This window comes from Chelonoidis abingdonii, chromosome 6 (genome assembly GCF_003597395.2).
Source record: "Chelonoidis abingdonii isolate Lonesome George chromosome 6, CheloAbing_2.0, whole genome shotgun sequence".
Taxonomy (NCBI): Eukaryota; Metazoa; Chordata; order Testudines; family Testudinidae; genus Chelonoidis; species Chelonoidis abingdonii.
Genome location: NC_133774.1, coordinates 108,726,315 through 108,750,400, shown reverse-complemented (window position 1 = coordinate 108,750,400; position 24,086 = coordinate 108,726,315). Strand labels below are relative to the sequence as shown.

General features: G+C 38.2%; 1 protein-coding gene across 1 annotated transcript in view; it reads right to left on the bottom strand.

Annotated features, from left to right (window-relative positions):
* Positions 1-8,981: 8,981 nt before the first annotated feature.
* The window catches only part of BNC2 (basonuclin zinc finger protein 2), a 308,867-nt gene continuing 293,762 nt past the window's right edge, over positions 8,982-24,086 (bottom strand). The window contains exon 5 of the mRNA XM_032801784.2: positions 8,982-9,659. Coding sequence (XP_032657675.1) covers positions 8,999-9,659 — 661 coding nt within the window. The 3' untranslated portion in view covers positions 8,982-8,998. The remainder of the gene's footprint in view (positions 9,660-24,086) is intronic.

Below are 24,086 nucleotides of genomic sequence, written 5' to 3'. Positions count from 1 at the left end.
TTGAGAGAAGCAGAGACAATAAGCACAAACTGAGAACACACCACGCAGGGAACACAGAGAATGCTGCCCATCAGGAAACAACTGCATGATGGGAAAGCTCCTTGTGTGGTACATGAACCAAAGTTTGCACAAGAAAAGCCAGCACATTGGATTTTATATTTATAGACAACCATGTCAGATAAACATATAATACTAGGACATTTCATTCACATAATCACTTTACAAACTGTAAACATTCATATGGGTAAAACACACAAACCCAAGGGGAGCAATATCAGGCAGCTGTGTTATTTTTTGTGGGGGAAGGTGAAGTTTTTGGGCAAAGGAGAAAATGTGGGGTTTGAATAACTGTACAGAGACATATTAAAAAAACCTTCCTAATTAAACAATGGTCAAAAAAATAAACAAACAAACAAACCTTAATTTATACATTTCAAGTCAACCTATTTACCCAGTACTTTGTCTGGGAGACTAAGAGGAATACCTCTAGAGTCACAAGTCACACAACTACTGTACCGTTTCACAGCTGGGACAGGAAGCACGTATTCTCTTCTACTAATGTAAAAGTGGTGGGGGTAAAGGGAGACAGGCACCTAATAAAACAATTTAGGGCTATGACTAGTGATTGCATAACTTTCAGCTTGACCTTCTTCCATCCATTCACCCACCCAGACACACACCACACACAATCACCAGTGCCATTGTTTCCCCAGAGTCACCTTCCAGTCTTTTGCATTCCGTAACAGAAATGGACAGATTCTGATTAACTATTGATGAGGTTGCCATCCTAACTGTGCATTAGCATCTGATCATTCTTAACCTTCTGTTTGACCATGGACACCTTATAAAATCTTCATGTGTCACTTAGCTAGTGTCTGTCTCTGCTCAAGACGTATATTTACAATGGATGCTCTTCTTCATTTTCGCAAAATACTTTGTTTTCCAAAGATGTGAAATAGGAAAATCACCAGCTGAAAACACCTCGCTAGGAAACACATTAGAACTATACTCATTCAAGCTTCCTGTGTTATTTAGAGCTTGGGGAGAAACATACAGGCAGATATGCCACATTCCATACAATTTAGGCCTTCTGTAGCCTCAGTATAAGACTGTTCTAAAACTGTTAAGATATAGGTCTGTCAGTCACATTGGGATCATTAAATGCGCCAACATACAGGAAAAAGGTCCTTGAACCCAAAACGTTTCTCTGATCAGAAAGTGCTGTTTCCTCAAATAGCGTTCAACAATGCTACCAAAAGAAGGGGTCTACTTTAGCCTGAATTGCTCATAATGCATTTGCTTATTTGATTTGGGCTAAATTCTGCCTCCTTTTACACCCAGTGTAACCCCAATTTGGGACTGATGTGTGAGCACAATTTGGACTCAACCTTTGATTTAGGAAATAGACAGCCCATTCCCCTCCTGCCAACACCCCTTCAGAAAATGTCTGTTAATTTGTCCCTTATTATAATTTCTGGTGCACTTGGATAGAATGAGAAGGAAAAGATCAATGACCTTATGTCTGGTCGTTAAAAGACCTTAGTGTATTTATAGTGAGGGACATCGTCTCTACTGCAACCAGAACTAAACTGCAATATAGGACTGAAGAGTATTTTAGCATCAAGGATCTGCAAACAGAAGCTGCTTCCAATTAGTCATCACCTCACTGCTCCTCTAAAACCATACAGCAGCCAAATGACATATAAATCTATGCTGATAAACCTCAAAATGTGTGTTAGAATTCATCACTCCATGCTTTGTTTAAATCCAACCTTCAGTTTTTAGGTATTGCACTGGCCTTTCATGAACTCCTGAACCATTCAAAATTACAGTGATCACTGCCCCTAGAAACCTTGGTCATAAGTGCTACAAGAAAGTATGGCTTAACATTTTTAAATATATATTCTAATTACACTACAAGAAAATTACTTTTCAATTACTCCTCCAGCATCTTGAGCTGTTCCGTCAAACTCGGGCTTTGATAAAAAACACAAGCAGAACTAAAGGAAGGAGAGCAGTCTTGGACAATGCATCTATCTAGTTTCCAAGAACGTTTGCTTCCTCAACTTAGAATTCTAAGTTTAAAAAAAAATAGTATAGCTTTCCAAATTATTTTCTCCCACTTGCTTTCTTTCCTGCCTACCTCACTTGAGAAGTTGCATCTATAGTTTTATCAATGCCCTTTTTAATTAAAAAAATCAGGGCAAATTTCTCCTCATATCAGACAGCAGAGCCTGTCTCTCTAATATTGTGTTTTCACTATGTCCATGGAGATTCCCAATGACCTCAACGAGATGTGCATATTGAGGGAAGAATGGTTGATTGGAACTGGCACTCACCATATGGATCTGAGAGAATTTTGCCCTTAATAAATTTTGCCACAGAATGAACTAATCCAGGAAAATAGCATGCATCCAATTTACCATCTAACTTAAACAGTGAGACCTGTAGCTAGCCTATGTGTCTATTTCTAACAGGCACAGCGTGGCTTTATGCTGATACAAAGCAATTAGTTTCTACATAAGCAGACAAAAGTGCCATCTCAGACAGCATTTCTCAGCTGACCTTTTGTTAAGAAGTCATCTTGTTACTGTCTGCCTGATAGCTGGATAGAGCAGCCAGTGGCAGCCTTGGGCTTCCCAAAGACAAATTGAAGAACTCCAGATGGGACCGCCCTTCCTCTCACTGCAGATTTGTGTCTGTGTGTGAGAGAGAGAGCGTGTGTGCATGTCAGGGAACTCAGAGGGAAAGCCTAGTTCTTGTACTCAATTTCCCCTTCACAAGGGATAAACAGGCAATTACGCATCCTTTTATATTTGATGGCTAAGTGCTGAACTTGAAAGCACACTATTAGTTTGTGTCCCTTCAGGGCCAGCGCAATAAGTAGCCAGGAGAGCTGGGGCCGAGGAAGAGAGGGTGTTGTCTGCTGTTAGTGTGACAGTCTTGTCAGCAGCATTCACATTACTGGAAGGTAATAAAGTGACAAGTAAGTTATTAGAAAGATATGAGGTGAAATTGAACTGAAGCTTCTTGCTGCTCAGCTCAGTTTTTTTCCTGTTTTGTAATGGGCCACTATTTGTTACAAACCAGGCCTTGTCTTGAGATATTATATATAAAAAAAGTATTTATTCTTTTCGATAAAGGTCACATGAATTTACAACACCACACTTTAGAGGAAAGAAATGGAAAAATAGCTTTGTGACAACTACAGTATGTTGCTGTTTAAAAAAAATACAGTGGCATCATAATGAACACTAATGCTGACAAGTCAGTGGACTTGCCAAAAATGCATCTTTTTTTTTTTTTTTTTAACTCCTTGGCAGCCAAGGAATTTTTTTCCCTTAGTGCCAATGCCAAACATAATAATATTTAGTGTTGGGAAATTTTTGACCGGTGGCTTGACCGAAAGGACAAAGGTGTCTTTTTTTTTTTTTTTTTTTTTTTACTGTCACTAGTAATGATGGTAGGATCAGGAAAAAAGCTAAAATGAGGATAATTATGTAAAGACCTAAAAAATAATAATAAACAATGATACTGATGCATGGGAGTCACTGTGTCATTCTGCCACAGACCTTTTACAGGGAGCGATAATGCTGGATGCCGAGACTGAAGCCATGGGACTGGAGCAGACTTGCACTTATGCTAACACATGGGTGAAGGGTTCAGGCCACCATATGATGTAGCTCTCTGTGGAAATCAAAAAAATTGGGCACAGAAAAAAGTTCCTTTCATATTCATTGGGCGGGGAGAAGCTCATCATAGGGTGATAGGGGATAAACTGATCCTTATCTAATAAAGTAGCACTAAAGTCACTGTTTTGTTGTGTTACTATAGCAGCAAAGCAGTGACACAAGAAAAACAAAAAACAAAAACCCTGACACGCACCAGCTGCCATCATGCATCTGCCACTCACCTTCTTCCTACAGAGAACTCCAGCTGCTTTCTTGCACTTACTTCAGAGAACTTTTTACCTTTTCTTCAAATAAAAAAAAATCATTCTGTTAATACACCTAAACAAAGAGACGCAAAGAAAACAGTCTTTGGGGTTCAGGGGAGAGAATGCTTCTATTTTTTATTTCAACAAATAGTTGGCATTTAAAATGTAAAGGAGCATGTGTACATTTCTAGCACAAACATTTTCCTCTCCAAAAACAGTGAAAAATCTTCTGGGAATTTGTTGACTGGAGGCAAATGTTTTTCTCAAAAGATGTCCTGTATGATTAAGATAGCTGATGTCCCATATGCTACTGCTAAAATCTGGTCCAACCCAAGTCCTTAGATTTTGATCCCCTCGGACTTACTGAAGGAAAGTATGCTTTGGAATTCAAAACGTGATCTTTCATTTTGTGGATGGTCCTTATCTTTGGAATGGCTCAAACAAAATCTTGATCACTACACAAACAACTGTATTGGATACTTAATTGTATTTAATAAGTTAGATAGATAAAACCCAGACAGAGAGGGTAAACTCAGACAGCTAGGGTCATGCAGGCCCCTTTCTAGCATTAAATATATTGGACCTGATCCTGAGCTGAGCTCTTGCGATGCCCAGGCACATACTTCGCATGTTGGGGCATGACCTGACTTATTTCCCTGATCAGTTCATTTTTGGGGGATGTGGGAGGGGGGAACGGGAGCAGGGACATTTACATTCTTCTGAAATGGGTGGAGGAGATGGAGTTTTACTTCCACAAGAGAAAGAAAGAAAATATGTGAATTTTACATAGAACAAGTGCAGTCCACAATTTCCAAATGGAAAGTGTCTAAATTTCCCTGGAAAATAGTCAATTTTTATGAGCAGAGTTCCTGAAACATATTTTAGAGGGTGCTAAATAGGCACCTTGGCCTAAACCTTCCACAACTGATCACATTCAGCTGTGACCAAGTGCTTGCAGTACATGTTCATTATTCCAAGGTGACTATGCCGCCTGCTGTAGTTTTAGCGTTGGGTGGGTTTTGCATTATCAACCTCTTTTTCATGGGGCTGGCGGGAGAGTTAAAATCTCAGCCATTTCAACATCTATCAGCCTGAGACATAGTTCACAGCTATGATCTAAATATGGTAATCTGTGTAATAATACTTCATACTTATGTTCACTCTTTACAAACAACTAATTAATCCTCACAACACCCCTGCGATGAAGGCATTATTATCCCCATATTCATAGATGAGTAAAGTGAATTACCCAAGACCAAAGCAGACTGACAGTGCCAAAACTCAGGAGTTCCTGGCTCCTGCTTTTCAACCACACTGCCTCTCTCTAGAATGGTTCAGTACCAGGGATTCAAAAGGAATATAGTATTTATCTGGTATCACATGCTTTCCTCAAAAAAAAAAAGAAGCAGCAGCTGCAGCAGCACACAAGCTCCAGACAAGAGGTGGCTCTCTTTAAAGAAGGAGATTTAGTGTGCAGTTAGTCCTCACCCTGGAATAAGCCCTTTTGATATTTACAAAAAATACATCTATTTTGAAAGGAACAAAATATCAAAGTAACTTAGCACACATGCTCACTAATTACCGGAACATAACTTTTTCAGATGGAGCAACTTCTCCTGGAAATGAGTAAACTGAAGTGTTTCCTTTCCCTCCTCCCCCACCATGTCAATTTAGCTCATGCGAAAGGTGCAGGATTGACAGCTCTGGAAACTGAAGAACTAGTCACAGAACAAGTACAGCATGGACAGGACTGCAAGCTTCCACATTAATGCACCTCATTCCTGACCTGGAGAGACAGTAGGTTCAGTCTCTATACTCATTCAATCCATGGTCTCTGCTGAGAATGCCTGCTAATGCCAGCTACAGAGGTTTTTTTCCCATGATGTCCACTAGAAACTGGATTAAGACCAAACTCATTTTTACACAAGCCACTGATATGCCTTGGGATTTGGGATTTTTACAAAATTTCAAGCAAGTTTTATCACAAGAATATTGCTGACAACGTTGGACTCTTAGTGAGCTGTTCTGTAAACAGTCATCTTCTCCTACAATGCCTAAGCGCAATGGGGGACTAGTTTAGGATATTGTGACAACAGGGCTGCAGGGCTTTAAAAAAATTTCAGAGGTTTGTCTCTGATCCATTATACTCTTCTAACATGCTGTTTCATTTTGTGTAATAAACAGACATTTTCTGTGTAATTCATTTGCTGAATTGATCTGCTGATGATGTTTAAGTTTCCAAACTAGTTTACCAAAACCATTTGACCTTTAGCAGAAACAGAGTAAAATGAGAATGTAGAACAGTGATTCATCCAGAAAAGAATTATTTATATACCTCAAATGTGTTTTTCATTAAAAAAAGATATTTATTTACATCATACATACTTCAAAAACAGTGTTTTTCTGTAGATATTCAGTTATTTTTCTTTTGTCTTTCAAACTTCCCATCTTGCTTGGCACCTAACAGCTTAGGATTGTGACAGGAGTGCAGTACAGATAACACTACAAAGGTTCATATGTTGAGAAGAATTCAACCTTTGTTGTTCTAACTCCCCTCTTTCAAAAACATACTGGACATGTACAAACATAAAACAGAGCAGATCTCTTCACTTAATTTGACGAGGAAAAATATTTAAGAATTTGGGGAAAACGAGAAAAAAATGTAATATAATAAGTTAGCAAAAACTGCTTAGGGTTTTGTGTACATATTTCTTGTCTGACACACTGGATTTTTCATATAGTTTCTATGGAATCCACAAATGTTTTCAGTCTTTTCTCGCTGTACATTACTAAAGAGTGACCAGAAGCTCGCCTTAAATAACACATCCCAATAGAAGCAAGTTTTCAGTCTCTTTAGAAGGATTTAAATTTTTTTTTTAATTTTATTTTCTACAAATGGAAACACTGCATGATCTGTTAAGTCTTACTTTTGGAATACTGAAATGTACAATGAATCCTAAAGAGAAAGGATCCACATAAACCGTTTCCTTTGGCAAATTTAACAGGCGTGAATGCGCATGTGGACAAAATGATCAAAATGCACAACAAATCAAAACAACCTTAAGCTGAAACTAAGCAGCATTTCTGACTCTCAGCGTAACAAGAGAAATGTTCTAAGCCATTAAATACAGAAAAGGAATACATTGTCTTTAAGTGAGCATTGTATGCTGAAATATTCCTCAGCTTAAAAAAAAAGTCATAACACACACCCTAATGGTTTTGGCTGTAGGCTGAACTTAAGTAAATATCATCATTCAGTCAGTATGTTGTGGTAGCTTAGGCTGCCAGTGCGGTTTACCAGCTCAAGCACCATGTGTAAACACCGGAAACAAAAAAAGATTCGGAGGGCAGCCTCTCCCTCAGTCTCTTTCAACTGCTTGTTCCCTTTCTCTCTCTCTCTTTCTTTCCTGGACTTACTTTCATTCTTCTCTGATGAACCATATGGGTAAAATACAAAACATTAACACAACCATAGTTTCGGTTTTGCCTCTAATTTCTCCAAAGGGAAGGTAACCCAATAAAAAGTCCAGCATGTTTTCAGTGCTTCTAAGTGCTTCTGCCATTAATGTCTTTCGTTTGCTTTTATAAAACATGCCTCAATCATACTACAGCACTTTCCACTGCAAATCAGACAACTTTACAGAACAACAGAGTTAAGACTTTTTTCTTTCTTCCTTTCTCTTTCTTTCTTTCTTTCTTTTTTTTTAAAGAACACAAAAGCCCAGGAGTAAGAAGCACCAGAATGGATTCACTGTATCTAGTTTTGTTCTTCAGTAAGTAATTTCAGCATCTATATCCTGCAATATTATCCTTGCTCAACAAAGGAAATGCCTCCACTGATTCACACCACATAAGTCTGTTTTCCTTTTATGTAATGTAACATATAAGAAATAAAGATGCCCTGTTGATTCTAATAATATTTGACATTTGAAAAAAGCACCAAGTGTTCTTTATGTTTTTCTTCCCCTAGCATTTTTCTCTTAGCCAAAAACTCAGCCTCTGGTTACAATGAGTAACTGGTTATATTTTCTTTTCTGAAAACTTGTGCAAAGTTGGCACTTTTGTATTAACACTAAACACTAATACTTTTTGTTTGGCATTCATGCCCCAAACTGACCAAACCACTTTTATCTAAGTGTTGTTTTTTTTTTAAAGACACTTACTGAAAATATGGCAATAGTTTAAGGGAAAAAAAAGCATGGATATTATTACACATCCCCTTGTAGTGTATTAAAAAAGTGCATGACTGGATTTATGTAATAGTACAAGACAAAAAAGCTGTATCAGATCAGGTACTGTAAAGCATGCCAGCCCCTCTGTATTACTTATATATAGCAGGTAGTTAAAACAAGACCGTGTTTCTTTTAAAAGTGTGCATTAAAGCGAACATAAATTGAATAGAGCTAGCCAGCACTATTTTTTTCTGCATATCTAACAGCTGGATGTAACTGTAAAAATTTAAAAAAAAAAAATAAGAGAGAGAGAGTTAAACCACCATCAATACAATTGTTTTACATCATAGGCCTCTCAAGGCTCAGCATATATACAAGTGTAACAGCCATGCTTAGTAGAAGTTTCTCCCAAAGGCTTAAAGTACACAAAGACAACCAAGAAGTTCTTCTCCCCCGCCTTCTTTTGCTTCTTTGTTTTGTTTTGTTTTGTTTTTTTGCAGGCAATAATCATGGATAGAACAATTTGTCTCTTTGAAGATGACCAAGAATTTCATAACAAAACTGGGGCTAATTGCAAGTTTTTATGGTTTTTATTGAGGGTATTTCACCCCCAGTTAAAGACTCCATCCCTTCTTAACCTTCTCCTGCCCCCCACCCCAAAGGAAAATGAAAACAAACAAACAAAAGCACCTGGTGTTTTTCTTTCGTTAAAAAAGAAAAATATATATATATACATATACATCTGTTTGTGTGCGTGTGTGTGTGTATATATATATACACACACACACGCACACACATATATAATATATATATATATATAGACTGTATATGGCAGTTCAAACATGATAGGCCCTCCGTGAGAGCTGGCATTTGCGTGTCCATCTTTAAACTAATCTACTGAAGTGAAGGGAATGTTTTTATGTAGATTAGGGTTCTGACTGTGCCGATTTCGGCTGCGGACAGAGGAAAACATCATGTTGCACCCAGGGACTTTGCACTTGTGCATTTCTCGCAAGTGCACCGTTTTATAGTGCACCCTGAGGGTCCCCTTGTTGCTGTACATTTTGTGGCAAATGTTACACATTATCCCACCGTTGCTCATTGGAACATTGTTGAACATGAGGGATCCTTGAAGGTCAGAACCCATACCTACACCTATGGCAGGGGTGTCCATTTTGTGTGCAGATTCCCCACTGTCACTCGCCCCATCAACGTCATCCAGGAGAATCCCCTCATCGCTGCCTGCATCAGATTCTCTTGAGGAATGGATACTGCTGCTAGACTGGATGCTGGAGGTGGTGCTCAGGTCTAGGACCATGTAGTCTTCAGACATGCCCCTTCCATACCCATTCATGTGGGAATCCTCAGTACCAGCTGGTGAGGAGGTGTCTTCCCTTATGTCAAGCCCCATTTGATGCTGGGTGCCATAGATCTTCACCAAAAATTCATCACGGAGGTCCTTACTAAGAGAGGGCTGAGAGGTGTCCAGTCCCATGTCATCCAGTTCTTTGGTCAACAGTTTACGATGCAGGTTTATGTTAGCACTGTGCCTGGGAAAAGAAGTGGGAAGGGAAGAAAGAGAAAAAATGTACAGTATTTTTCATTAAATGTATAGTTGCCAAACATGAAACATACATTTCTGATTTAGCAATCATTTAAAATGCAAAGCTATTGCTGTCCCTGGTTTCTTGAAAATCCAATCATTCTTATAATGGAGAGGAGGAATATGTAACAAAATGGCAAATACAAAACAAGGTAAACAAAAACCCCTTCCAACAAACAAACAAAAACATAACCCACCCTACTTTATTTTTTCCACTACCACCCACCATCATTAGCCTCAGCATTGGCTGCAGCCTTTATGTTTCCGGTTGAAAGCATACTTCAGCCAAATAAACAATGTGACATACTGTTTTTGATTCTTGAAATGGGGTTTTCAGAAACAGTAATTCAAGGAAGGAAAAAACACAAAACAAACCCTGCGAAATCAAAAACAACAGTACAGGAGAAGCACAAGAGTAAGACAACTGGGTAATATGTAGTCACAGATCCTGATTGTGATCTCACTAAAACTGGTGTAAATCACAAATCAAAGGAGTATAAGGGTGATCAGAATCAGGCCCAGATGAAAACTCTTATGGGATTAGGAGCATAAGTCCCAATGAAAGTCAATTCGGGCTTGTCTACACAGTGTGGCAATGTACATCAGAGAGATGTAAATTTAAGAGCTTTCTAAAGGGTTGTGCTATTAGTGTCCTGTGTAGACCCTGCTGACAAACAAAGCACATTTATGTAGTACTGTTTCAAACGGGACTATACCAACGCACACTAGGTACCTCTTAGCATGCCTCAGCAGGGTCTACACCTAGTGAAGTTAGAACACAATATTTTAGAGCCTCTACAATTTACAGCCCTCTAGTGTTCACTGCTGCACTGTGAAGAAAAGCCAGTAGATGTTTTTAAAAATCTCACCCAAAGTCATCTGGTCCATCCTCCTGTCAGAACAGGGTGGTTGTTCTCCAAAGGATATTTCCTAGTGCTTGGTCCAGTGCAACTTAAAATGACTCAAGCAATAAAATTTCCAGTAAAAGTTATGGATGAATGCACAGGGCTTTGGCATCAATCCATTACAACACTTAAGCACATGCTTAGCTTTAAGCATGAAATCAGTGGGACTATTCCAGAGTCTCTGGGAAAGCTCCAACTGACTTCAGTGGGCTTTGGATCAGGCCCCAAGAGCTTAAAGTTAAGCATGTTCTCAAGTGCTTTGCTGGATCGGGATATTATCTTCAAGAATTAAGGATCTATATATGCAATGAAACACAAGAGTTCATCTCAGTAATTGTGAAATATAGTCTCCTATTTTAAACATTGAATTTTACTCTCCATGTTTGATATAAGCCTTTTAGATATTCTATAGATTTTAAGCACAGTAGAACTTCACTGATTTGCACAAATGACTGGAAAACTTTTAAAATTAGTGAGTAAACCAACAAACATGATAAAAATATCAAAACACTTCATCACAGAAAGGATGTTTGGTAAATGTTTCATTTTAATTACAATAATACAAAATAAAGTTTTAGTAATTATAAAACCTCACATTAGAGTACTCTGGTTTTGAACCATTGCTAAGAAGTAGGATCAGACTGATATTTTGAGGGGCGAATGTTTGGAATTTCACATTTGTGACATAAGAATTAGTGAAGTTCCACTGCTTAACATTTTCAGTTTGCAAGCTAAGGACATGAACCTACAATTTACAACATGCAGGCTCACCAGGTCTGCCTGCTCATTATAAATTGAAGATCAGAATCTGAATGTGGGGAGAGGGAGAGAGAGAGAATTTATCAATGGAATAGCATAATACGCAAAAAGGTAAAAAGTACTGGATACAAAACTGGACAAGAGGGAACATAATGACCCAATGTTCTCTGTACTTTTGGGTCCTAGAGTAACATCAAAAGAAAAATTTAAAGTCAGATATGGGCAGTATTTCCTAACTGAAAACGTCATTTTTAGAAAACCCACAAGAGCATATCTCTCAACCAGCTGAAGTCCCAAATATGACACAGTGACTTAGTATGGGTCATAAGACAAATACTAATGCAGAAACATTAAAATGATGTGGGGTTAATTTATTTAATTTTCTATCAGCTGTATCATGATTCATAATATCTGTTGTACATAATTTACAGTAATAAAGGAGAGAAGTTAGAAATGGAAATGATCAAACCCATTCTCCTGCAAGTGAAGGTTACTGTTCTCAGACTGAGGATGGATTGGATGTCAAACTGATACTGCACTTCATTTTATTCCAACCAGATCTGCACAGGATGTAGGTAAATTTGGGTCCAAAATGGAGCTCTCATAATGAGAGAGAGTTGAGAGATATGTCCAAGGGTAAAGAAAAGTGGAAAGCATTTATTGTTCTATTCCCACAAGCAAATATAGTACCATTGCTTTTTGTAGGCACAGAAGTGTATTATTCACATCCCCACACTGCACTTATGAAGGCTGAGCTTACCTTGTGATAAGATCAGCTTTCTAATCTTTTGCTAAATCGAGATCACAAAAGAGAAAGAGAGAGAGAGAGAGAGAAAGAGAGAGAGAAAGAGAGAGAGAGAACAAATTCACATTCCAATCCAGACATATCTGGTTTAAAAAATAAACAAAATCTTAAAACGATAAAATACAGGTTAAAAAAAGTCTTGACTGTGAGATCATTTTCTGTCAGTCATCAGCTCACTTACACTGCTGTCGTGGTGGATATTGGATCAGCCACACAATCCAAAATCATAAATCAAATTAGACAAAGCAAATTCACATCATCATCCACAAATGAGCTCTAAACAGATGCAAGCAGTGTGTACAGACATGAATGATAAACAGAAGTTGTCCCTATAGCCCCTGCTTCAACATATTTATTTCTTGCCTTTCCAGTGTCAGATGGTAGATGACTCCAAGTGGAAGTTGCTACGCATGGCATAGGAAATGCTTACTGTGAAAGCCTATATATGTTGACAAGCGGCTACGGTATCACCGAAGTTATTGCATGAGTGTAAAAGCATAGTTGTGCTTATCAAAATAACAGCTAACTGCAAACTCCTGAAATGCTCTTCTGGATTTATTTCTTATCATTTCTCCTACTCCTTTCCCCAACCCTTGATTTCACACTAAAAAGAATATGGGAATGTGCTGCCATGTAAAACTGGCTGGGTTAACTGTAGCTGTCTGTTGTTTCTCACACATCTGCATTTACTATTTCCTTGAGACGCTGCTAGGAAAACAGCAGCCAGATGTGTAGTGAAAATAACTTCAAAATTCATTGAATGAAGAGATAACAATAAATTAACATGGTTAAAAAGGATGCTCTGAGACCCTGAAATGGACATATGCCTTCCTGAGGATGATCTGTGAAAAGACGCAACCCCACTGATGCTATGATAGGGCAAGATGACTCCGTGATTCAATTCTCACTTGCAGCAGTGGCAATCAGTAATCTAATTAATCTATGTACCAGCCCTTAATATCTGTCAGCGAAACGATGTGCAGAAATGTGTGGACAAGTTCTGGCACTCTGTTCAGCAGTGTCCCTTTTCCGCTGTCAGCAGTACTGTTGGCTTTTCCTAATATAATTACATTGACTTTTATTCAATTAAGTCATCCCTAGCTTAAAAAAACCCTACTTTATCAATAGATTCAGGTGTAACGCAATAATAAAGATGAACTCATGGCAGTGCATTAGCTCTGGTGTTCATAACTTTGGAACATAAGTTCATTCATAGCAGTCGATTTCCATTATGCAACCACAGATCAAAAGAATTGATTATTTTACATTTATTTCTTAATCTATTTCACTTGTGTTTAATAATCCTCCTAAATATTATATGCAAAAATATTCCACTAACGATGGGGGGACCACACTGAGGGGAAAAACCTGCATTCATTTGGACACTGTGGGTTTGAAATTTTTCATTGAAACCAAAGCCATAGAGGTTAAAGCTCCACTAGAATTTGGAATATTCTGTACTGAAGTTGCCAGCCACTCAGATTGTCGGGGGTGAATGATTGGTGGCATAGGAAAGGGGAGAAAATGAGTTCACATTACACTGGAAGATGATTCTACATTCCTTCCTTTTCCTGTCCAGTGCATTAAGAACATGGTAGTGTGTTGCAAGATCCCAACTCAGGACAGCACTTAAGGAGATGCTTGAGTGGCATCAAGCATATGAACAGAGATGCTTTCCTGAACAAGGGCCTTAGTGTTTCCAGAGCTTCAATGGCAAAGAAAGTCTGGTGACCCGGATGTCTATGTGCATTAGGATGGCTGAGGATACAGGACCTGAGACAGAAGGCAGAAGGAAGGTATGAAAGCAAAGAGGAGAGCCTAAAGGAAAAGAGGCCTTGAAGAAACTAGCAGCATAAAAAAGGGAGAAGGCCTGGAAGCAGGAAAGCACTGTATTAATAGCTAAAAGAGAGTGGGGCTTGGAAGCAAAACTGAGTGTTTTGAAAGCCATGGTGAAGGGCATTTTAGAAATTTGGAATGGAGTGTATGAGCAGAGGCAGTGCCCTGAAAGCACACAGCATAACCAGAAAGAGAGAGGAAGGAATAAGCAGAGCCCTAAAATTGTTGTCATCATCACCCTCTGTTTTCAATGGTGCAACTTCTTCCTCTTTGGCTTCCCTGTCACCTATATCAACCCTCACAAAGAAGCTGCTGCTATTTTTATCTTCCTTACCTGCAGCTCGGATCACATCATTACCCCTTGTTAATCTCTCCAGTGGGCCCACCCCTTGCACCACATCCAGTTCAGGCTTCTTATCCTGACCTTCAAGATCCTTCACAACTCTGCCCCCCTTGCTTATCTACTCTCGACTCTTGGCATGTTAACCTCTGCTTCTGCAACATGCAAGCCTTTGAGTGCCACCTGTTTGACCGATCCTCCCCAAAATAACTGTGCTTTCTTCCACATTATCCTTTATGCATGAAATGCTTTCCCTGAACTGATCGGTATGGTTGCTACCCACTCCTCCTTCATATATCTTCTCACGACACATTTTTACTACAATGTCTGCAAAAAAGTGAACCATGTCCATTGGCTAGGCTGACAGGAAGTTTGGGATAGTTAGTATTTATTTATGAAATTATATAACTAAAATAAATACAAATGGCTAATGTATGTGTGTGTAGAAAAATCATATATAAATTGAACATAGCAGATTTGTCTCTCTCTCCTTTCATCATTTGTATGCTCCTTGACTTCTTAGATAGCTTTTCAGGGCAGGGACAATGTTTGCTCCTACATTTGTACATCACCTCCAAAACGGGGCCCTGATCCTGATCAGGACCTTTGGGTGTTGCTATAACATAAATATTAAATAAAAGGAAGCTAAAGATCTGAACAGAGAAATACAAGGTCAAAGAGTATCACCAAAGGACAGATACCAATCAATTGTAGAGATTGGGTCTACCCAATCTCAGGCAAGGAAGAAGAATGAGGGGTTGTGGACCTGAGATTTTTAAAAACATTTCTATACTAAAAAGTGTACTTGTATCTGCTTAGCTAATAGACATTTCCATTTTGAATATTTTTTCCTTGTAAAAAGGGATTCCCCTCCCCCCCCAAATATGTTGTACAACGCTGTTTACAGTAGCAAAAGTGTTTTACTGAAGTTCTAATCATTTTATGAAGCCCATAATGGCTCTAGTTTTTTCCGGTAATTAATATTCTTCTTCCATACAGCTATTCATGAATTAGTCATATGGTGGGCAGAAGAGAGTGGACAAATTCTCACCAGAGGAAAGTTCTGCAGTCTAAACTCAACAATCTTAAGAATGAATCAGTTCAGCTAAAAAGATGATGATGATGATAAAGATGAAATCTGTGGCTGCAGACAGGCAGGGAAGTTATCAGACTTCCCAATTCACCTTTTCTTCCTGTCAGACTGGAAGTTCTGTGACAACCCTCAGCTGTATTGACTATGGATAGTTATCTTATATGACTGTGATGCCACTTGTGGTAATTTTTTCCCTTCATTCTGAAATTCAGTAAAATATTCTTCCATAAATAAAATGTACTGTATGTTCCACCCCACCTACTACTACCCAGCTTCACTTGCGAGAGATGGACTATGCATCAACAAAAGAAAGGGGATTATAAGTCTAAGAAATATGGTCAATTAAATGCACATGCCATTTATACAGCTCATAAATCCAGTCTGGTACTCTTCAGCAGTTCCTTTCAACACTTGTCAATGAGTCTGATTCTGTTAATTTACTATCTATTTGTTGGAAAGAAAAATGTAACGACTGTTTTATTTTAGTTTATTTTTATTTAGTATGAATGTTTTTTATTTTTATTTTTTTAAGAGAGAGGGAATTAATAATATAGGGGGAAATTCACCTTTTTGTAGAGTCTTGATACAAAGCCTATGCACCACTTAGGTCCAATCTAGGGGTGCCCATCTGCACTGGGACAAAGTTCACCCTTAGTGGACATTTGAACATTGGGGAAATTGGATTGTGCAGCTTGGAAAGTGAATGCTCTTTTTATCCAAAAACTAGGTATTGTGCAAAGCCGCTACCCAACTTCTTCAATGGAAGCAGACGATGCTCAACAGCTTGCAGCACTGGGCCTTGACTGTTTGGACAGCTTTGCTTTAAATTACTGTAAGTGATCCCGACATTAAGTAACATGATAAAAAATATCTGTAGAATTATTACATTAAAACACAACATAAAATAAATCCCTCCTGCTTCCAGGCAATAGTACTAATCAATCACCTATAACTAGAAAGCGGCTAATATTTTATTATGAAACCTGAAACCATACAACATTCAGCCGACATGGGGTTTCATTACTCCACCAAAACTCAGCACAGATTTGTCAGAATGTTTGCTACGATTTGCAAACACTTGCTAGAAGCTAGAGATAGAAATGATCTACTTGGTCATCCAGACCTTTTTTTTTTTTTTGCCAGTGCTATTCAACTCATCTCTCCTGGGGACATGTTCCTTTGCCAGCCAAGCACTGAGATTTCCACTATTCCTTTAGGTCAGAGGCTTTCAAACTCTGGGGCGCACCTCCTTCAGAATGTTTGGGGCAGGGGGAGGGGCGAGCAGCAACGCCAGGCAGCTTGGGCTTCAGACCCATGCAGCGTGGCTTGGGGAGGGAGCGCCATGACTAAGCTCTTTTTGTCTGGGTTGGGCAGGGGAGATAACCAAAGTTTTTATCTCAAATGGGTGACTCCGCTCAAAAAGTTTGAAAACTGCTGCTCTTGGAAAACTTTTTCCCATAGCTGCCTACAGCTCACTAGAATTTTTTTCTGTTATTCAGCTTAAATTTTTCCTTTGTACCACCCCATTTGTCCTAGTTATAGCCCCTTAGCCCACCATAAATAATTCCTCTCACTCTTTGTTGGTGTGAACAAATATGGGCCAAGTTCCACAGGGATCCTCTTTGCCCCAGAGGTTACAAATGAAGTTTTATGGTTTTGTTTAAAAATTGGCAATTTCATGTGATTGTGATCCCAAACAAGGCAATAAATTGTAGCTTTGCCTGAATTTCACTTTCAGTTTCCATGTTTATTTGAGCCTGAAATGCAAAAAAAGCCCAGAATATGCGAACATATGCTAAGCCAATTTTTTCTTTCTCAAAATCTCTGCACACTGAAAATGCTGAGTTTCATACAGCCAAAATCAAAGCATGAGAAGTAAAAACTTGGCTAAACGTAACAATGTGCATAGTTATGAGAGAAGGTCTTTGCTTTAACTCTGTTGTTTCTTTAAGAAGGAAGTAGTAAACATTTCCCCCTATTTACTTTAAAAACGAATGAGAAAATAGTTCCTAGAACTTAGTAAGTATTGGAATCTGGTTAAGAAATGGTTTTTTCCATTTGCAGTTCTAATTTTCCTGCTTTCTAAGTTGCTCTTCAATACTATCTGGCTGTCCTATATACAAAAAAAAAAATCCCTCCATCCATCCAAGCCAACATAACATATGTCTGAAAGACACTAAAATCGTGGCTCCATTGAAGTCAAAGGTAAAACTCCCATTAACTTCAATGGGGCCAGGATTTCACACAAACGTTTTCAGTTTTAAGCAGATTCTGTTTTCTTCTTATCTGATTGTGCTTAATGTGCCTTGGGTTTGGGTTTGGTTTGGTTTGAAATAATGGCAATTTTAATATGAGGAGCCCGGGCAATAACATTGATTCTTGAGGCTTTAAAAATCTGAAAATATTAACCTTTCATAGGAAGAAAATCCAAAAGGTAAAATACAGTTCAGCACTTATTAAAAAAAAAAAAGTAAAGAAGTGCTTATTAAATGCAGGAAATGAAGGACAGGCAAGTTCTTGCAAATTAAAAATGTGGAACGCAGTCATTTCAATCCCTTTCAATATGAAACAAATCATTCACACTGGTCACGAAGACAGCTCCCGCTACACTCAAATTATTCGCTTGAAGATAAGCTCCCACCAAACTCTTTAGGGGTTTAACTAATTTACTGCACAGATACGGCACGTCTGTTGTAATAACAGGTAGGATGTATTGGGGTCGACCATTTATCAGAATTAGACTTCTTTTCTCAATTCGCAGTGAATTATGCTGCCTACACTGCTCCTCTTTCTCAGAGTTTGCCATCCCCTTATGGCCCCTAATGTGGCAGGCAAACAAAATTGACAGTCTCATCTTGTCAACAAGGGGTGATTCTCCTGAGAAGCCATTTGACTTTGCAGAGGAAGCAATATATTAATGTGCCTGTCCCAGGAATGTTAATCATCTTCAATCTCCCCATAACTCTGACATGAACGAAATCACCAAATTTGTTTACTAAATGAATCGTAATATGCTAATAAAAGACAGCATGACACATATGGTAAAGCCAAACAGATGGTTTGTTTACTCCACTTCGCAACTTTATAAATGTTGTAACTCTGAAGATGTTAGTGAGAATTATTGGTTTGTTGGCAGAGGCAAATATGCCTTTTGTATACTTAATCCAGAGCTAGAGTCAAAAAACAATTTGTCATCACTGTGGAATGCATAAAAAATGTAAATGTTGAGATGGTATTTTGGAAGGCAGGATGGCTGACTATGTGAGTGGATGCTCAGGTTATATATGGAACTGATATTTGACTACAATGTTTTCTTCCCATATGAGGTTTTAGTAAAATCTGACAGGTTTGGGATTCTTGAAAGGCGCAATAATTCAGTACGTACCTGTTGAGGTGTTAGTGAGACGATCCTTACGGAATGACCAGAATTACACTTTCACAACAGCTGTGCGTGCTCAGAAGCATCAAGGTCATGTCGCACTCTTAATATATTACTATTGTTGCCCATTAAAGATCAGAAGATATTACAAATGAAAAGCATAACCACTGGAGTATTTGCCAGAGTTACTCAGAAATGATATAAGTTCATTGTAACACTTCAACCTCACACTTTTATTTGCCAGCTGCCTGGAAGCAGAGTCTCATTACAAAATAGCCAGCACTCTTGTCTAATATCTGGACTAGTGAAGAAAGTTTAAAATAAAAAGATTTATCTCACGAAACATTTCCAAATTGAGCTAACTAATTATAAAAATATTACACAGCCAGAATTTAACCTCATCTGGAGCATAATCTTTCAACATGAGCTGTGGGTGCTCAGCACCATTTAGAATAAAGCCATTTGTCCTAGACTGGTACTAGAATCTATCTGAGCCTTAAGGTGAAATTCATCCCAAAGCAGAGCACGCCCCACAAGGTCCTATACACCACGTATCCACTTACCACATGCTTTACGTTGTGCTTAGGGTTTTATGCTGGCACTTTGTGCAGAATTTCACCCTTAAAGAATACAGATTTCCTGTAGGAATTTGTTGTTCAAGTAATACATGAATTGACATTTATTTTTAAAATTATATCTTTGTAAATATTATATGATCCAAGGTTCATAATCAGTCATTTTTTCTTTACCACAGCAGGCAAAATTCAATGGGTTTGAAGGAATTTGTGCAAACAGTCTCTTCTGCTTTACATCCAACCCATGAATTCCACTTTGAATCTCAGGTTTGAGTGAATGCAAAATCTCAAAGTGAAACTCAGTCTTTCCTGAAACCAAAATATATATATTTGTCAAGATGTTGGTGCAAAGCAACACATTCGATTAGATTTGCTTGGAAGGTTCACAAGCCTTTCAGTGATTTTATTCTGTTGTTCTTTTATTCTATTATCTTCAGTGCAGAGCCAAACCTCATGCGCTATTCACCCTGCTTTGGTTATCTAAAAATGCTGGATTTATTTATATAGAAACAGAAGAGATATATAACAAAATACTATGTGGAATTTCAACAGGGCTTTCCTATTGGTAATTTTACATTACTGAATAAAGTACAACTTTCAGGTCAACTGATAGTTGATTATCCTAAACAATCATACCAACTCTCTCCACTCCACTCAACCCCAACTCCTTAGCAATGCCAATCCTCTGAGATTGTTCCATACATACCATTGTCAGTGGTTATTAAATTCTCAACTTTTTACCGAGCCACGGGAGACCATGCAAAGAGATCTAAGGGAAGTATGAGTTCAGTTTGCTGTCCAAGGATTATTTTGGAGCAAGACACATTAGCAGCCATCCCAGCCTGGCGCTTATATCTCATTTGAAACATCTACTCATTCCTGACCAACGAAGAAAATTTCAATAAAGTACTTTTACTGGTTTAACAGCAGTGAGCTCCTGGGATTGTCAAAGTGCTCAGTCTTCTCCGAGGAGAGAAGGAATCAGCAGCTCAAATATAATTAACCTTCCATTCCCAATGCAAACTGCCACGCACAGGAGCTCTGCAGTCTATTAGTGAAGTTATAACGGCCAACAGGCAGAGGCAAAATTGGTCAAAAAGTTGGCTGCTGCTGTCATATTTTTAGAATTATGATTAATGACACTAATAATGTGGATGATTACTGATATGTGTATCTCCTGCAGTTTATCATATTGCACTGGCTGCCTACGTCCACAATAAACATGATGCTATCATTTACCTCTTTATTGAAGGCAATCCTTCTCTTGAAGGAGCACATTCTAATTACTTTGTAATGTTTTATGTCTTAAACATTTTGCAGCTCTGGACCCTGCCAACTGCTTCATGTCTGCCATTGATTAATTACAGAATGTTTAATCAAAATTTAGAACCTAATGCAGTCATTTATGAACATGCTGCAGTGCCAAGGTAGTTAGGCTCCTGTCCCAAGTTTGGAGACTGGTAGGTTCAAAATGAAATCCCAGAAATGTTCCAGGTGCCAAAGAGTTTATTTTTTTACCTTAGATGTTTTGAATTTGCCAGTCCTAACACTGTTGACAAATGGAAGGTTTATCTACCTAGCTGGTAGTTTTTTTGTTTGTTTGTTCTGATCACCTTTTTTTTTAAAAACCTTGATTTTTCCTTTTATCCCTTTGTGGGTGGAGTGGCTTCCCAGCTCTACTGCAAGCTTTCCTTGCAGCAAGAGCCCTTGCAAATGCCAGTCAAGAGAGCATAGTTTTGAAGTGGTTAAACAAGTGAAAAATAATTTGCAGGGACAAATACATAAGTTTTTTTTTAATGTGGATTTTTATGGTACTGTCATACAACCATTCACCGTTGAAGTTAAGTGTTTTTTTAATACCATTACTGAACTGCTGAAATGGATGCTAATATAGCTTGGAGTGCTAATGTCAAGTCCTGGTAATAAAAAAGACAGACTGCTGAATGAAATAATTTCAAGTAAAAAATAGAACAAAAGTGCTCTCGCTCTCGCTTTCCACTTTTATTGAATTGGGACTGACTGAACCAATTGCTTTAGAAGTCTGTAAAACACAATTACTAGTGAGCTGACTGACCCAGCAGTGCCCCCTCTGTGACAGAACAGACTAAAAAGGCTGCAGAATTAGTGCTGCTCCCATATCTGGCTATCAGACCTGAGAGACTTACTACTGAGGACCTACTGTCCTCTATGGCAGCACCTGCATCAGCTACATGCATCTGCTTCTTAAATCAAGGGCCCATCTTACCTTCTCACGGTAGACCTGATTTCTCTCCCTCTTCATTGTATTTTTAGATACATATCTATCAGTACAACTATATCAACTATCTACATCAGTAGATGGATAGTTTTTTGTTTTTATATGTTATGTGCCAGACACAAAGGCAATAGTTAAGATTTATGGGCAGCAAAATTAACTGTCTTCCATTTGTATTTTCAGCCGTAAACAGACAATGTTTAATTGTTTTTTATTGTGGCATACAAAGAAAAGGTGTCTGTGAGAGAAAAAAGTACTGAATTGAAAGTGGGCAAAAATTTTTCTTTTAGTTACTAAAGTAAGTAATAAAGTTTATAAAGTACTTAGTCAAGATCACTAATGTTTAAAAGTACCAGCTTTTTACCAGGAATTTACAATTTGTGTTTTAGGTCACACAGTTTGGCAACAACAAAAAAGAAGATGAAAACAAAATGACATTAAAAAAAAACCCCATATCCTCAACCCAATTCCATCTCTTATCTCTCTCCCGCTCCATCCCAAATGCTTTATATTTATATACATATACACCAAAGTCCTTTTTTATTCATAGTGTACATTTTTGACAAACACAAAACTCTTTCATTTCTCTTCCATGTTCATTTATATGAAGATTGTAGGTGCCTTATGGCAAAAATGTTAAATTATTTCTTAGGCAGTGTCTTTAAGGAATGCTTTTTAGGGCAAGCTTAAATATGAAATGAGCTCTCAATTAAAAAAAAAATTCTTAGCACAAGGCAAAGTGCTCATGTAAAAGATGATGCCGGGAACTAGGAGGCACAAGTTAAAGCTCTAGGATTTCATTAGAGGACATATTCGATTTGGAACTTACAGTAACTAACACACAGTGATCATTATTAAAATAGCAACATACACACCGTCACTATCACCACACAATGGTATCTGATACCACAACATTTCCTGGCATCCCATAGATCCTGGTGTGGTCACTACTGTGTAAAAGTTGACTTTTTAATTGTTGCTACTGTATGTGAACATACATTGGGTGGTCTCCAGGCTAGTTCCCTATGGACACTGGGGACCCATGTCACAAACACTCCAGATAACTTGTCACACTAGGCAATCTTTATTGAAGAGAAGCTCGGGATTGAAAAAGCTGTAGGTCAGGATTAAGGATTAAGAGCTGGGGTTTTTTTTTTTTTTTTGAAACTTGCACTTATGCTGCATATTCTTCCCTTGACTCAGTCATATATGTAATTTTCATAGACAATTATGAGAGTTAAACATATAGAGCAGAGCAGGACAGGGCCAGCCCTAGACCAAATGGCGCTCCAGGTGAGGAATGTCTTTGACGCCCCCTCCATTTGTTAAACATTTGAATACCTTATCTTTTATTGCATTTGTAGCCCATTTCACGACTTTTGATGCACGGATGCATTCATGATTTCTCCGTCATAGAAGACAATACATTTCCCTTTTATGGCTAACAACAAAAATAATACCCCAAATCCAGCACCCCCCAAAGCCTGGCACCTCAGGCAGTCACCTGGATCGCCTGCCCCTAAATCCAGCCTTGCATCAGGGGAAAATATTCCTCCATACATGCCATGTTCCAGCCAGTGCTTTTACTGACTTAATTATGTTTACCACCTTTCTTAATGCTTGTGGGTCAATGAATATTTAGATAGACTTTCCAGGTCACTGAAAAGTCCTGGATTTACTTTGATATAACAATATAAAATCCTGTGTTATGTGGGGCAAGTTCAGAAGATGTAAGCTTTACCTTCATTTTCAAACTACTACAACAATAAAATGATGGTAATAGATGTCAATACAATTCATTACTGGGCGAAAAAGAGAAAGAATTTCCTCCACAACACACCTGATCCTGCAACCCTTACTCAAGTAAGCAGTCTGGTGTTAGGGCTTGTCATGTGAGTAAGATTGGGCTTGTATGCTTTTATCCCCCACGCTTCTTTTACTTCATCCTCTACAGTAAAAATGAGCTGCTACACGGTAGCTGGCAGATCACTCATATAAAAGTTAATTCACTCTGTCCTTCATTCTGTCTTCCTTACTTGGACTGATTATATCATACTCTGCATATAGTCCCACTGACATCCGTGGAACTACCCATAGAAAAAGTTACTACTCAACATCAGGGTCACAGAAATCATTTCTTTACAACCCAGGCTCTCTTGTGAAAGAAAGACTTGTTTGAATGTAAACAAACAAGCACATTTTAGTGACTTCCTAAGGAAACCTACTGGTTCATAGAATTGTACATTATATTCACATATTCTTTTTAAAACTATGAATTCCTGTACCAACAGAAAATGTGTAAACAGGTTCAGATTTGAAAAATAATATAGCAAAAACTGGTTTTGATTGTCTAGTCACAATCAAATAGATGTCTTAAAATGTTCTCTTCTTGTTATTAGTGAAGGGAAACAAGCTGTATCTGACAGCT